The sequence below is a fragment of the Idiotropiscis lumnitzeri genome, chromosome 3 (genome assembly GCF_059441095.1).
Source record: "Idiotropiscis lumnitzeri isolate Australia: NSW breed Sydney's pygmy pipehorse chromosome 3, RoL_Ilum_1.0, whole genome shotgun sequence".
NCBI lineage: Eukaryota > Metazoa > Chordata > Actinopteri > Syngnathiformes > Syngnathidae > Idiotropiscis > Idiotropiscis lumnitzeri.
Window position 1 is genome coordinate 23,254,078 of NC_142393.1, and position 15,714 is coordinate 23,269,791.

Here is a 15,714-nt window from a genome sequence, read left to right on the forward strand (position 1 = left end):
ACAATAGCAAACAGAATAGTATGGAAGCCATACTCACAAATAATGAAACAAAAAAATTAATATTGAATAAATACGATTGACACAAACATGCGTTTTAAATGCAATTTACACTATTTAGTGCCGCAAAGCATGCTGGGAACGCATTGTACCCGAACTTTCTGTTCACTTTTGTTGTCACACGAGGCAAATTCCCAGATGAGTTTGAACCGGGGTCACATTGAAGAGATGTGTGTATTCTTCGAACTTTATCCCTTTGCGCAAATTAAACTTAAAATGCTTATTTTGGCTCTCAATTGCCCCCTTCTCTGAGAAAGAGAATGTGTGAGAGAGAGAGAGAAAGCGCGAGAGAGAGTACATTATAAGAGTTAATTCTGCAAATATTTGAATTCTGTGGTATTTAATGGGACGGACGAAACCCCACTTCCGGCCTTGTTTCATCTGTCCTATTAAAAAAAACAAAAACAACTTCTCCGCCCCCAAAATGGGGGACATCTGGGACGGAAGGACCATTCCGCTCCAGGGATGACTATTTGTCTCCTCAAATGAGCCTAGCATGTTCCTGTAAACGTCCGTAACTCTTGTTAGAAGGACAAGAAAAGTATTGCTTAATTGCATTGACTTGCCTCATTCAGTAAAAAATGGACAGAATTAATCAAAAGCCTCCACATATTCCATCATTCACTGCCGTTTTTCAACCTACTTCTACAAGCTTAGATCAATTTATTATTGCTAATGTATTCCACTCACCTTGCTTTATAGAAGGAACTTCTTTCAAAGGTCATATTTACTCAGTTAAGAAAGGATTCCAGGTGTGCAGCTTTTCATGTTTCTGCTCCAATAAGAAAGAAGTAAAGAACTTCTTAACATTCCCTGTGAGAAACTGGTCATGCAGACTGAGCTTGCTTTTCTTCCTTTGCAACTGATTATCCAATCATTGTTCGCTCCTAAACAAACAACTTTGCAAGCCGGTGCATTGTTGCGGTTTATGTGCATTTAAGTCGGTGCGCTACCAGTACTTGGTGGATCACATGTTAGAAAGATTTTCAGCCTCTTCATTTGCTAGACATGAAGATTGCTGCGTTCAATGTCCAGAGATTTGGACTAACTAAAGTCTCGAAACCGGATGTGCTCTCAGCTCTGGTTAAGGTAGGATACACATCAATGATTTAAAACGCCAACTTAGTCATTCCATAAATATGTATATTGTTCCTATGCTCTCTGTTTGTCAAAACATTTAATCTTTAGATTGTGTCTCGATATGACATCATCGTGATTCTAGAGGTGGTGGACGTCAGTGGCGCAGCGGTTGAACTGTTTGTCAAGGAACTAAATAGGTGCGCGTGTTCATTTCTCAGTGAAGTTGCGACAACTGCCTTGTGCTTGTATTTGACCTGCCATGTGCTTCACAGAGTCAATAAAAGCCATCACTATGCTCAACAGCTCAGTAGCCGATTAGGTAGGAACCGATACAAGGAACAGTTCCTCTTCCTTTACAGGTAAAGATGTATAGTACCGAAATACATAACGAAGATTTCCAAGCATCTTTTTTATCAACGTTGAAGGGACGACGTGGTCGACCTGATTGATTGCTACCAATACGAAGACAACCAACACTCTGACATGGATGCTTTTTGCAGGGAACCTTATATTCTGCACTTCAAACCATGCAACACTGGCAAGTCTTTTTGCTTTTTCACATCTTCATCAAAACCTAAGAACATTGCTGGAGTGTCTGTAGGATGTCTGAGTCCATTATGGACATGTTAAGTTGTTCACAGGTAATGAGCCATGATTCAAAGGACGAGCAGGTTTGTCAAGTTCAATCAATCATTGATGGTTATGTCATGCACATGCATAGTTGACGAGGTCTGCGTTTATGTTGCAGTGTTGAGCGATATAGTGCTGATCCCGGTCCGCACCACACCATGGGACACCGAGAAAGAGCTGGATGAACTCTATGATGTCTTCCTGGCAGTCAAGGCGAAATGGAAAACGGATGTGAGTTGCACCAGCCCGCTGCAGCTCTCACTCTACTCGAATGAGTATAATCTAATCAAATAATACATATTAATAGCATGATCCACTCTTATTTAGCATTACCTGTGCGTTTTTTCAGATGAAAAAACATTTGAATTCGAGGTTGTAATATAAAAAAATAGGTTCCAAAAAATAAAGGGCCTGTGGATTTGCAATAACCTTGTTGAATTCTTGCCTTTGCCTATAGATCAAAGTGAGAAATGTAAAAGTCAGACAGACCTTTTTCTCTTCTCTCCCCCAGAATGTAATGATTTTGGGTGACTTCAATGCAGATGGAAAATTTGTAACTCCAAAAGGAATGAATGAGCTTCGCATTCGCAGCGACAAGAATTTCCACTGGCTCATTAGCGATGATATGGACACAACCGCAAATACAGCCAATGCACACAGCTACGATAGGCATGTCTTCATCAAAATGTTTCTTCAATGACATTCCTGAGGAGAGGTTCCATTTGTTCTTTGAAAAGAAAAAGTGAAAAAGTTAGTTGTTCTATCTTGTTTCCATTGCTTTGAAAAAGGATCGTTGTGTACGGAGACGACATGATGGCCGCTGTGGTGCCACAATCAGCCAAACCTTTCAATTTTCACCGAGAGTTTTCAATGGCAGAAGAATTGGTGAGTGTCCTCGTCATGTCAGGCCACATCATTCACGACCAAAGAAGCAATACTCTCATCTTATGCACACTTCCACAGGCACTGCAAGTGAGTGACCGCTACCCCGTGGAGCTGGAATTGAGCAGCTCCCTTCCTTTCTGGGTGACAAATCACATCCAGAGAGGTGCCACTGAATACGCTCTGCATGCAACACAAATGAACGCTTCTGCAGGTAAATGTGTGAAACATCAGTTTCACATCAGGCAGTAAATCTTTTCCCTTTATCCATAAAAAGATAATTGTTTGCCTTTTAAATGATTGACTCTGCTAATCTGTAGTGCCATGTTCTTCTACTCTTGCCAAAAATTATGCTATTAAAAAGGCATCAGCCTAACCACAAGTGGAAGTTCATTCATTGTGTGTGTGTGTGCGTGTGTGTAAAATGAATTACCACACAAACAGTAAATTTGGTAACACTGCTATTGAATATATTAACTTACCTAAGGTGTTGATTGGAAATATAGAACTTACCCATTATTCAATAACACATCTATGAGCAAAGACACCATCTGTAAAGAAACGTAAAATGTTTGTGTCTTTTGCCGACCAGATTGTTTGCGCGATGATGTGTTGACACTGCAAAAGGAAAACCTTCATCTGGAGCGAGAAAAACTTCAACTTCAGATCTCCTTATTAAAACATCAGCTTGCCTCACTCAGTAGCGTATGACCAGAATCATTCAACCATATTCACTTTTCCTGTCTCGCAAATGTGTTTTCCCAATCACCAGCTTCATTGAATGTATTGTATTGTATTTCAGCGTAATAAACATATATTTCTTGTTATGTTGTGTATTTATACATGTTCTTTATTTTTTTATTGTTGTATGTATCAATGTTTTCCAAGCTGAATTGAGCCAAGGCAGTAAATTACTAGAAAATAATAAAATTACTGTAACATTAAAGCTAGCTGGGATATTAGTAAATCATGTGATCAGTGAAGGCTCTTGAATTGCCAATTATCTGCCCTGTATTATGGAAATGTATATAAATATTGATAATATGAATGATGATGTTGATAAATTCAATGCATACGTTGTAAATGTTGGACCACTCAAGCAAAAAACAGTTCTGATCCTGAGATAAATGGTAAATGTATCTCAGGATAAACATATACAATAGATGTAGTCAGGTATTGAAAGAAATTGTAGATCAATGATGTTGAAAAATGTTGAAAAGAAGGAAGTCATTGTTTCTGTTTACAAAGTTAAAAATAAAACAACTATGGATTGCGAAAAAACTGATATGAAAACTGTGGAGGAGGGAGGGAGCAGTAATTCTGGGGATCTCCAAAACTTTCATACATTTGGAATTTATTCATTTCAGATTGGACAATTTCTAAACAAAATGCAAATTTCCAAAATTATACCGATATACAAAATGTGCGACAGCTTTAAAAATGACAGGTCTGTTTATCAGCTACCACAATTGTCTAAAATGTTCAGATTTAATCGATTATTAAGACACATTTCTGTAGCTGCTCTACTTTTCGCTAAATCGTGAGTGTAAAGACAAACCCCAATTTTTAAGCTACAATCGGTTAATGGGAGAATAGACACTATCTTAATTGAACACAAAGCTCAGATACTAGTCTTATCTTTTTTTTTTTTTTAAATCACAAACTGTACATAAAAAATGTGTCACATTTAAAACAAAATGAGAACACCATGTAAAGGCACAAGGAAACAACAACTGTCACCCCCCCAAAAAACTAATCACAATAAACAAAGAAAACAAGCAATGACCAAACTAACATAAATAAATGAACCATTTAAAAAATAATCCAATAAAAGAGAAAAAAATGAATTAACAATGAATACACGTACACTCTATAAATTTGAGAGGTTAGAGGTCATCAGGAACACCAAACTCACCAAACTGAGTGGAGCTACGTCATTTTCCCTTTTCGGAGAAATTTGATACGAGACGATCATTACTTATTTAACAATTTTGTGTGGTGGTGTCAGTGTGCAGTGAGACTCAAATTGTGTTTGGAAAGACTGCTTAGATCATGTAAAAACAAAAAGAGGAAAAATGCAATTTTAAGTAAACTGCACAAACGTCAACTGGAAAATAATAATGTAATAGCTTCGCATTCATTTAAATATATTTTGTAAAAAGTATATTTTTGCACCTATGAAAAAATAAAGCACAACGTAAAAAACCTAAAGCAATGTTTTAAATGTATTTTCTAATGTACGTTAAGCATTTCCACGTTTTCCAGAAAAACAGGTCACAACGTGCACAAAGATGCATTTAGGTGTATCACGTATTTTGGAATATTTTGTAATACTGTTAAAATGTATTGATGTAAAACTCAATTAATCAGATTACCTACGCGAGACAGTCTAGAAAGATACCCAAAATATATAATAAACAAATAATAAACAATTCTCAAGGCAGCCGCCGCGTATAAATATATTTAATCGGAGAGTTTTCTCTTATTCGTCTTTCTTGACGCCGCGAAGGCAACGCCACCACGTCACGTGACTCCAGAACGCCTTCCCTTCCAGCAAAACATTACAGAGCAGAAAGCACTTGTCAACAACCGAGCGTCGATCTTGACACAGCACCTCAACTTCCGAGCGAACAAACTCTCAAGCCTCACCCACCTATCGCATACCTGTCCAGCAGACAGGCCGACTCAATGCATTTCAGAGGACAGAAAACACCGAGGGGATCATGGACGTCCACGATTTGTTTAGTAGTTGCAGGAAGGGCGACATTACTAGAGTCAGGTAACCATTATTTGTTTACAAGTGTATTCCCTCTAAACGACCACTTTTCCAGAACTCTTATTGTTGCTTGAGCTTTAAACTACAGCTACTGTTTAGCGAAACGATGGTTACTGTCGTTAGCCAAGATGAGTTTGGTGGTAACTGAAGCTCAGTGGGCTCGGTTTGTTCATGCTACGTTAGTAGATTACTGGCATGATCATGCGAATGATTTGACGTCACTACGCGCTACAACAGAGACAGATAAAATAAAATTAATGTAATACGAATAAAGTAAAACACATCCGTCGTCCAAACTAAATGGTGGTAACACGAGATATTGACTGTTTTTCTGACCCCCAACAGCCCCGCCACCCCCAAATACAGTATAGGTCCAAATTTTAAAGTGGTCTTTCATTGTGCATAGCCTAAGGCACACCTGTGCAGAATCAAGCAGTCTAATCAGCGTCTTCATGTAGCACACCAGTAAATTTGAGGGATTATTTTTGGACAAAAGTGAGGTGCTCACACAAATGAAAACAGATTTGTGAACATTTACTGAGAGAATTAGACTTTTTTGTGTACATGGGAAATTGTCCTTGATCTTAGATCTTGAAAACAAACCAATTACAAAGTGTTTGGGGCAAAATAAGTTTGATCATGCTTAAAACCTGTATTTTATTCAGGAATGGTAGTCAAGTGAAGGCATTTGTTAATTGTGTGCCTTTTTTAATTCATGATTGCCATGATTACCCTAATGGCCCTGATCAAACGTTTAGCTGCCTTCAATGTCTGGCCTGATATAATACATATATGACGCACCTAATTCCAATTGTAGTCCGCCTTTCACCTGAAGTCAGCTGGGATAGGCGCCTGCATCCCCCTGTGACCCTGCACAGGATAAACGGTGCTGATGATGACACATGGTGCATGGCTCGTAACGGTATTCTCCCTCATGTGACTTGATTGATAGTAGTGACTCGACGTGAGGCTGCAATTCCCCTTCCAGTGTGTAAAAGCGGCCGTTTTTTTGCCAAAAATACTGTTTCACTGGTGGGTGCTCTGAGAAACTTAGTGTGTATTTCGTCTGCGGGGGCGATACAGGGGTGGTGCCTCACTTTGTTAGGTAGAAAAGTCAGCACTCAGGGCCTCTTTGAATTCACGTTTTTGCCTCAGAAATTGCCTTTCCTCTGAGCTGGAAGTACTTGCAGGATAGGAGTGTTTGAATTCTGAGGAATTTGCATTTTAACATGGCTAAAAGTTCCTAAAATTTGACTTGCACTATGCAGTTGCTTTAATAAATCAAGAAAGAGGTGTAAAAAGATTTGAGACCAAGCCATGGTCAAGTGTAGACCAATCACGATTTCAGCCACAACTGACAGCAGGATTTTTTACGATGCAAAGAAAAAGCCTCTGGCAACTAAAGATGAAATAGAGGCTTTTCTGCAAAAGAAAAGTGGTACTACCTGTTCACACATGTTTTCTTTAACGAATGGTCCATGTTTTACAAATGCCTGCATATGTAAACTTACAAGCACAACAATATAAGAACAATGAAATGCAGGCAACTGGGTTTATGTAATAATATTGCGCAATGTATAACTGCAATGTGGCATGCAGTAAAAATTTTTTTTTTTTTCACAACTAGATCAAGCTAAAATGCAGCTGTGTAATCAGTGTTTTACATTAAAAAAAAAAACAAATACCAAATTAAGAATAAATGTATGCTCCTTTATCGATGAATATTCAATATTCAGCTCATGAAAATACTACCACCAGCCATTTTAGAGCATTTTGACTCTTTTAGCCCCACAGGATATTAATTATCTGTTCACTGAATGTACCAAATGAACGAATAAACTTTCTCTTTTCATTCCACCCGCCCCCAAAAAAGATGATACCCTTTTGTTCTTTTATAATCAGCAGGAATACAAAGGTAGGTTCAACAAAAATGTATCAGGCCCTCCCCCACCCATCCCATTGTAAAGGCACTCAACAATGTAAGTGAATAGAATTTAGAGACCTAAAAAAAAAAACACTAAATCATTTTTGGTGTTTTAACCATTTCTTTTTTAATTTCTACATAAGGAAATATGATTTAAATGACAATACTGTATTTGGACTTTGGGAGTTGTGTGGTCAATATATTTCTATAATAATTTAAATTTTATTCGAACATATGTATAAATAGTTAAATCAGAGGAACTGATCATGTTGCAATGATTTCTTAATATTTTCGAGAGCTCTTCTTGTGTTGCATTCTGTTAACACTGACATTCCTTTCCCATATTACGTCATTAAATTCTTATTAATACATTATTACCAGCCACTTATTTTGTGTCCCCCAGTTACCTCGTTGAACAGCGAGATGTGGACCTCAATGTAAGAGATAAGTGGGATAGCAGCCCCTTGTAAGTACCATTCTTTGTGGTTAACACAAAATTGAATTGACCGTTTCTAACCTGATGTCTCTTCTCCGCCAGATATTATGCTTGTCTCTGTGGCCACGAGGAGCTTGTCCAGTACCTGCTGGCAAGTGGTAAGTGTGGGATTTTATCAAGTATTGCCCTGTCATGTTGGGGGACGCAGTATTCCAAAACAACGTCCTCCTCTCACCTTCTTATTTGGTGTGCAGGTGCCAAGTGCGAGGCCAACACATTTGATGGCGAGCGGTGCCTGTACGGCTCGCTGAACGACTCAATCCGACGCCTGCTCAAAGAATACAAGTGTGTCAGTGTTCGCGCCATGATGCGGGATGATTTTAACTACTTCCTGCACTTGTAAGCGTCAACCTTTAAGTACTTTTTGCTCGTACTGATCCTTTACCTTTTGGTCTTCTTGTATGCAATTGAATCTTCCTTGCAACAATACTACATCTATTTAGTGGGCATGTTTCACACACCAGAAGGGTTATAATAGTTTAATGTTTTTCATCATTGTTAGTCTTTATTTCATTTTGACTCTTCTTCTTTTTTTTTCTTTTTTTAATTTGGTCGTTTTTAATTCGTTTTTAATTAGTTCAAAGAGGAGGATTGTTAGTTATTATTAGTTTTTCTTTTCGAAAATGTTTAGTTTTAAATTAGTTTTTACTAGATTTAGTATTAGTTTTTGTTTAATATGTGGCATATTTGTTGAGTGCAAAATAAATTTAAAAAAGTAGCGTAATAAAGTAACGTAAATTACTTTTTGACGTACAGCAATACATAAACTAAATAAATTTAAAATGAACCCCAAAAGCTCATGTATGACTTCAATTGTCAAAGATAAAACAAAGTACATTTGTCGCAAATTTTGTTCGTTTTAGTTTTATAAAGTTCAGATGAGGTTTCAGTTAGTTTTCTTTTTTTTTTAAAAAAAAAAAAGAAAAACATTCTAATATGTATTTTATTTAATTAACGAAAATGTAATTTGAATTTTAGTTATTTTGTTAGTTTTCGTTCACTGTAATAACCTTGCAAATTAGTGACCTCCTCATCAATTGAATGAAGTGTGATTAGTGCGTTATAAACCGAAGGGGGTTTTTACTAAATTTTGCCGTCCGCGGCCTGGGTACCCACCCATCTTTCTTCAGTGGGCCTTTTTTTTCCAAGTTGAACCAAATTGTAATCGTCAGGCGGTCCGTCAGGTACTTCCTCGCTTAGTCTGTCAGTTGGTCCATCAGGCGGTCTGTCAGTTGGTAAAGCAAAGCAAGGCAAGGCAGTTTTATTTCATAAACAAGACAACTCAATAAAATATTTCTATACATAACAGTTAACAACATTCAAAAGCAAAGCTGAGAAAACAAAATTATCTTACGAAAATTACTAAAATGTACGCTGACATCATTTAAACAGGTAACAGAAAGCTTGAAAAACATTTAGAAGTAAAGAAATAAAAGTCGTTTTCTAAAATATCTACAGGGAAAAAAATACTTAAAATTGTTTTGAGGTCCTTAATGAAACGTTTGAAGGAAAAAAAACCTAAGTTTTCAACTTGGATTTCAAAGCATTTCGACTCTGGGCTGACTTCACTTCTGTTGGCATTCTATTCCATTAGTGTGCAGCATAACGGCTAAATGCAGCTCTGAGCTCCACTAAATGACCCGAGTCTGCAGACCTCAAAGTCCACCAGGGTTTAAATTCAAACAGCATTTCTTTCATATATTCATCACCCAAATCATTCAGTGATTTATCGACCAGTAACAGATTTTTTCAAATCCATTGTACAGCAAATTGGGACCCATTGTAATGCCTTTTCTACTGGCGCTATATGTTTTGATCTCTTAGTTGTAGTCAGAACCCAAGATGCAGCGTTTTGAATGAGCTGCAGCTGTTTGATGCTCTTTTGAGGGAGTCCAGTAAGTAGACCTTTACAATAATCAAGTCTACTGGAAATAAATCAGAATCAGAATGCCCTTTTTTGTCATTGTACTCAGTGTGCAACAAGATTAGAGAGCTCCCCATCTCCAGTGCAAAAGCATGCAGTTGTCAACTAGTGCACAGTTTTGCCTCACTAGTACCATGTAGTTGTTCTACGAGTATACCAAAGTTGTCCCAATAATGAGGCCAAAGCACATCTCATCTTCCCTGACCTGGAGACCAGCAACTTCCATGCCATCTCATCCAAACATTTGCTCCCTCCTCAGGTTGCTGGAGCAGGGACTGCACAGTGACATCACGTTCCTCGTTCATGGGCATATGTTCACGGCTCACCGATGTGTGCTCGGCGCACTCTCAGAGTACTTCACAGAAATGTTTGCAAGCAAATGGAAAAACAAAACCTTGATCCATCTCAAACATCCTCTGGTAGGTCCACTCAATGAAGTCATTGCTGCATCTTGCCTGCTTTGGTGTGAGATATATTTGTACTTGCTTTCAGATCAACCCTGCAGCTTTTGGAGCAATTTTGCAGTATCTATATACAGGTGAGGATATTTTACAGTTACGAATTCTCTTGGGGAGAAATCAGGTTTGACTTAAATTAACAATCAATTTCAAGTCATCAGAAGTCAATGAAATGCTTATCATGCCCATCCCTAACGTGTGGTTTGATGGAACAGGTCGTATGGATATCGACGTAAGCCTTGTGGACGACTGCAGACGACTTGCTAAGCAGTGTAAAATGACGGTGCTCATTGAAGAGCTGCACATTAAATGCAAACAGGTGTATGAATTTGGTAAGATGCCATTTGATGGTGTGACTGCACTTTTTTGTTTTTCAGCGCTTGACTCTCCTTTTGTTTGTTTTTGCCTCTGAAGTGTCCAACAAGCCAGGCATCTGTGTGAAGGTTCTCAGTCTGGAGCCTCATAGCTGCAGACTCCAGGAGGATATGGCTCAGTTGGCAGATTGTGCTCTGCCCCCTCAGCTCAGAGTAAGAATTGCGTTTGAGGTAGTTTTTTTTTGTTTTTTTTTAACCCCTACAAAATCACTTAATTTAAATTTAATGATGACATTACTGTATTGTTTAATCTTTTTTTTTTTTATAAAGATTTATTTATAGTGTGGTATTTTTCTTATTACTAAAAATAATTTTTGGGGGTGCGCGGGAATAGTTGAAAGGAATTTTCATTCATTTCAATGGCAAAGATACAATTCCTTCATTTTGCGCTTTTCTTGCTCTTTCTTCCCCACAGGTTGGATTCGGGGTACTTCCCTTCAACAGGGTCGACCACTTGCCCACCTATCCTGACGTCTGCTTTAGAGTCGACGGCTACGATTTCTTGTGTCATAAGGTTTAAACCTCTGTTCTCGTTGCAGACCGGCCCCCGTGCTTTTTTGATTTTTGTTGCGTGTGTGTATTTCTCCAGGCGTTTTTCTGTGGGCGCAGTGATTACTTTAAGGCCTTGCTGGAGGACCACTTCAGTGAGGGAGAGCAGCTTCAATCCCAGCCTAGCACGCCGGCGATAACTCTGCACAACATCTCGCATCAGATTTTTATACATATTATGTATTACATCTACAGCGATGACACACAGGTTTGACATTTTTGTTGTAAATCCGAACATATACACTATATTAAAACACACTGGGCAAGCTTACCTCAATTTTCCCTGTAATTAGCGAGGATGAACTCAAACAAAGCCATCAAACATATATTGACTATGTCGCTGTCATCTTGCACTTACGGTAAATTGGCTCTCTTTGAAATCATACTTGTGAATAACCTGCGACGCTTCTTGAATCTTCATCATTATGATATGTCAACCAACTGGTTCTTCCTGATGTGCAGCTGACACGGGAGAACGTGTTTGACATCCTGTGTGTGGCTGACCTGTACCTGCTCCCGGGGCTGAAACGTCTGTGCGGGAAGACCCTCGCTAAGAACACGTGTGAGGACAACGTTCTGTGCATGTGGAAGACAGCCAAGTTCTTCCGGCTCTCTCGGCTGGAGGATCAATGCATAGAGTTCATGGCCAAAATAATTGAGCGGGTGGGTGTTCTTGTACATGAGCATTTACGGCCGTTATGCAGACAAACTTTCCAAACGCATAATAATATTTTAACGAGAATAACAGTCATGGTGCACCACATTATAGTTATTTAGAGAAGCTTGCTTTTTGTTTAAGGTGATCAGGCTCATTTGCATATTTTTCAGGATTTTTGTGTGGCCCTCAGCACTGTATTCCACGACGATATATCTGCCCCTTAAATCTCCGTATTCAGAACTAAAACAAGCACTAACTCTTGTTAGCTGGGTATTTTTAAAGCAGTTATTTGAGGCTCAGTATTCACAAATTGGACATTGACACAGAGCAGAAAGTGGAGATAATTATTGTTGCTTCTGAAACAGAATTAACTTTATTCACCGGTGTGCTAAGTAGAAAACTGTTTTTACAGTTTTTTTTGTTAATACTTTATTTACGTCTTTGTATAGCTCCAACTGCTCAATACAAAATCATTTTATTATTGCTAATAGTAGTTGTAGTAGTTGTCAGGCCAGTGTGACCGGCCTCATCCTTTTGTGTGAGCTTTGGCAAATGTTATTTTTAGTATATGCTGTGGGCTGATTTAAAAAAACAAATAAAAGGATGTCGGGCCACTGTTTGGACAACCTTGTTAAAATTGGTTGCCAAGTGGGAGATGAAGTGATCTTTATCGCTTCATTCCTGCCGGCAACCTGACTCATTTCAGTGTAAAAAGATCAGAAAAGTCAACATATACAAATTAGTAGCCCTGAGGGGAAACACTTTTTTTTAAATTAATTAGAAGGTATGTCAATTCGCTTATAGCCGTTTAGTAGTGATTCCATCCGTTTTGTCATACAATAGTAGGAGTACTAGTAGAGAAACAACTCACCAAACAGGCTTGTTACTTTTCTTTTGCCATTTCACATGGACACTTTTCTTAACAATGACAATTTTGCTAAAACAAGTTTTGTCTTTCTTTTTGTTGCCATTGAATTGAAATAATACACATTAGACAAGAAAAATCACCATTGTTTAGTATTTGATGTTCTCTGTCGCTTTCTTCCACTCGTGCACTCATCGTATGTGTCTGTCACAGCTGGTGGAGAAGGAGGAGTTTGCTGAGATGATCAAGGAGGATGCCGCTTTGTTGGAGAAGCGACATGAGACCGACTCCGTTCCCCTGATAGATGACATCCGTTTCCACATCGCCAGCAACGTGCAGACCTACAGTGCTATCGAGGAGGCCAATCAGAAGCTGGAGGCCTTGGAAGAGTTGCTGTTTAGCATCGATATTGACTGCTGAAGCGGAATCTATAGAGGTGCAATTTGCAAGAGCCTTTGTTTCTGTATTTCTTTTTTCTGCATTATATTCTTACAATATTGTACATAAGCTATTTTTAGTTGGAAACACTCGCGAGAACATTGCATATACCATCTTGCCTAGTAAGTATAAAAAGTCTACGCAACTCGTTTTATTGACATTTGTAAAATATGAGACAAATACAAAGTTAAATTATTTAAAAACTTTTTTTTTCATCATTAATGTTTCCTGTTACTTAAAAACAGAAATATATTTTGGAGAAGATAATACAATTAAGCCACTGAGATAATATGCCTGCAAATGATTGATAGGCCCAGACATAGGAAAAAAATAGGAGATTGCTGTCACGTGTATTAAACAGGCAGAATTTGCTAGAAATTCCTGCAGCTCCTTCAATTTTGCTATTGGCCTCTTGGCACCCTCCCAGTTTTATTCTCATTTTTCATCAATTTTGGAGGGACATCCAGTTCTTGGTAATGTCTTCCATATTTTCTTCCCTTGATAAGACCACTTTTCTGTTTTTCATCGTATATATGAGAACAGATGGACTTTATGTGGGGTTAATGAGAGGTGCTTTAAAGTGGCTGCAGGTGTGTGCTGACTCCCATTCCCACATGAATTTGAACGTAATTGGTTCTTTCTGAACACATGCAGAAGAGGATAAATACTTTATCGTATTTTTTTACTTCCTACTTTAAAATCCAGATTTAGGTAGTTTTATAAGTCAAATTAATGGTATAAAGTGTTTTGAAATGATTTGTCTTGGTCCCATTTTTTAATATCACAAAAAACTAGCATTTGACAAGAGGTGTGTAGACTTTTTATATGCACTGTAGCTGCATGGGACTCATTACTCACTTCCATTTGGTCTCCAAATCGTATAGCAGCAAGACTACATAAGTAACACCTTTTAAAACCCGCATTTAATAATTTATGAATTTTAATGATCTAATTCCAGAAAGAATATGATTTAATCTTTTCCTATTCACATTATATGTTATGAAACATATTTGGCAGTGTGTGCAAGAGTGAAACTTTAATAAAGTTGAATCCAGCTATTGTTTTGTTTAAAAATGTACGAAGATGTGTTCTTGGTTTAGACAAAACAAAAAAAAAAAGCAATCTGTTACAACCATATTTCGTCTTGAGTAAGCCTAATGCATTAGTAAATACGCATTTTATTTGTACCACATTTGTGTTGTTAGTCCTCAATAATATTGATGTAGTTCACATTTGTACCAACAGATGTCGTCATTTCTCTGCTTTTGGGTCTCTGTGTATGATAGAACAGAAGCGCTCGAAAGAAGTGCTCTTGGTAATAATTCTTTTGTTACACAAATATCCTTCATCAAGGTCTCGTAGAACGTATCTAGATTGCCATTTTCTTTTCTATGACATTGAAGCTCACTATTCAGACTAGCCCAAGGTTATCAGGGCAGTGTGGAAAAAGCCATGTACTTTGATGGAATGTTGTTCTTTTGGAGAGCCTATTGACTGAACATAGTTGCTGCTCTAACGCTATGAATGCAGTGCCAGTGAAAATGTCAGTGAACAAAACCTTTGGCTTGCAGCGCTGTCAGTTTCTTGAAAGTCCCATGCTACTAAGAATAAACGGCACAATTAGTTATTACTCCAACAATCTACTTGTGCAAATGTTTTATTGTTGCTATGCAACCCAAATGGGTTTAGTGATAGTTTGGAGAACATTATCCTTGTCACATTTATTTAAGATGCGGTGTACAATGGCCATTCAACACATACACAGTTGTATAACTTGCGACTGTACACTTTGTTCACCTCAATGACTTCATATAATTTGATTGCGCAATTTGCACATGGCGTATTATAACCCACTGCCCCTTTGCCCCTTCTTTGTCAAACAATTGCATATTACCTCGAGAGAATTATTCAGCGTCATCAATGTACATAATAGTTCAGGAATGACATAACTCTTCATTAATCACATCAACACGGTGCAAGAGTGCCACACAACATAAGTCTTTTACTTTAACGACATTAATATCCATATCTCTATTTCTCGTTGCACATTGCCTAGACGTGCTTTTCTGTTGCATGTCCACTACTGTCCCGAATAACATTTTGCAATGACAAGTTCCATGTGTTTCTCAAAAAAAAAAAACTCGAAGAGGGCAACGGGGGATAAAATCTCTTGGCTCTTGACTCATGCCTCTGCGTGACTCACAGAGGCTTCACAGTGACATCTGTCTCCTCGTATATATGAATCTGCAAGGTCACAAATTCATGTGGAGCAGCTCTGTGTTGCGCTCATTTCCGCAATATACTAACGGAGTTCAACTTTCTCCGTTTTGTTCTTTTTGATTGCTTGTGATAATTTAGTGTCCCTTAAGGGACACAATTGTCACTGAGGTCCTGCCCTTCAAGGTTGACAAAATCTCCCGCTTTCCGTTTTTAAAATGTCTTATTACCACCATTTTATATGGTTCTTACCAACGTATTATATGCATTCTAATTATATATCTATCCACTTACCGGTACATTTAAAAATACAGGAGAAAAAAAAATGTGTCAAACCGGGACCATTTTATTGTACAATATTTATTTAACCTTTATTTATTCAGGTA

The 15,714-nt window shown here is 38.0% G+C and overlaps 2 protein-coding genes across 3 annotated transcripts; both read left to right on the plus strand.

The window, feature by feature from the left end:
* The first annotated feature begins 892 nt into the window (after positions 1–892).
* Positions 893–3,476, plus strand: LOC148340480 (deoxyribonuclease-1-like). 2 transcript variants are annotated; one of them, XM_088291912.1, is made up of 9 exons: positions 893–1,146; positions 1,246–1,334; positions 1,410–1,496; positions 1,563–1,675; positions 1,886–1,998; positions 2,279–2,436; positions 2,556–2,652; positions 2,731–2,863; positions 3,242–3,476. In XM_088291912.1, exons 1-9 carry the CDS (start codon positions 1,066–1,068, stop codon positions 3,358–3,360), a joined length of 990 nt encoding a protein of 329 aa, XP_088148038.1. In that variant the 5' UTR covers positions 893–1,065; the 3' UTR covers positions 3,361–3,476. The 2 variants fall into 2 exon arrangements, with proteins under 2 accessions (XP_088148038.1, XP_088148037.1); XM_088291911.1 differs by having other exon boundaries at positions 1,246–1,496.
* A 1,711-nt stretch (positions 3,477–5,187) lies between these two features.
* abtb1 (ankyrin repeat and BTB domain containing 1) lies at positions 5,188–14,750 on the plus strand. Its single transcript, XM_088291295.1, has 12 exons — positions 5,188–5,428; positions 7,753–7,815; positions 7,888–7,943; positions 8,040–8,184; positions 10,029–10,188; positions 10,262–10,307; positions 10,443–10,559; positions 10,642–10,754; positions 11,017–11,115; positions 11,191–11,358; positions 11,613–11,813; positions 12,887–14,750. The coding sequence occupies exons 1-12, from the start codon at positions 5,373–5,375 to the stop codon at positions 13,091–13,093; spliced, it is 1,431 nt and encodes a 476-aa protein (XP_088147421.1). The 5' UTR covers positions 5,188–5,372; the 3' UTR covers positions 13,094–14,750.
* Positions 14,751–15,714: the final 964 nt, after the last annotated feature.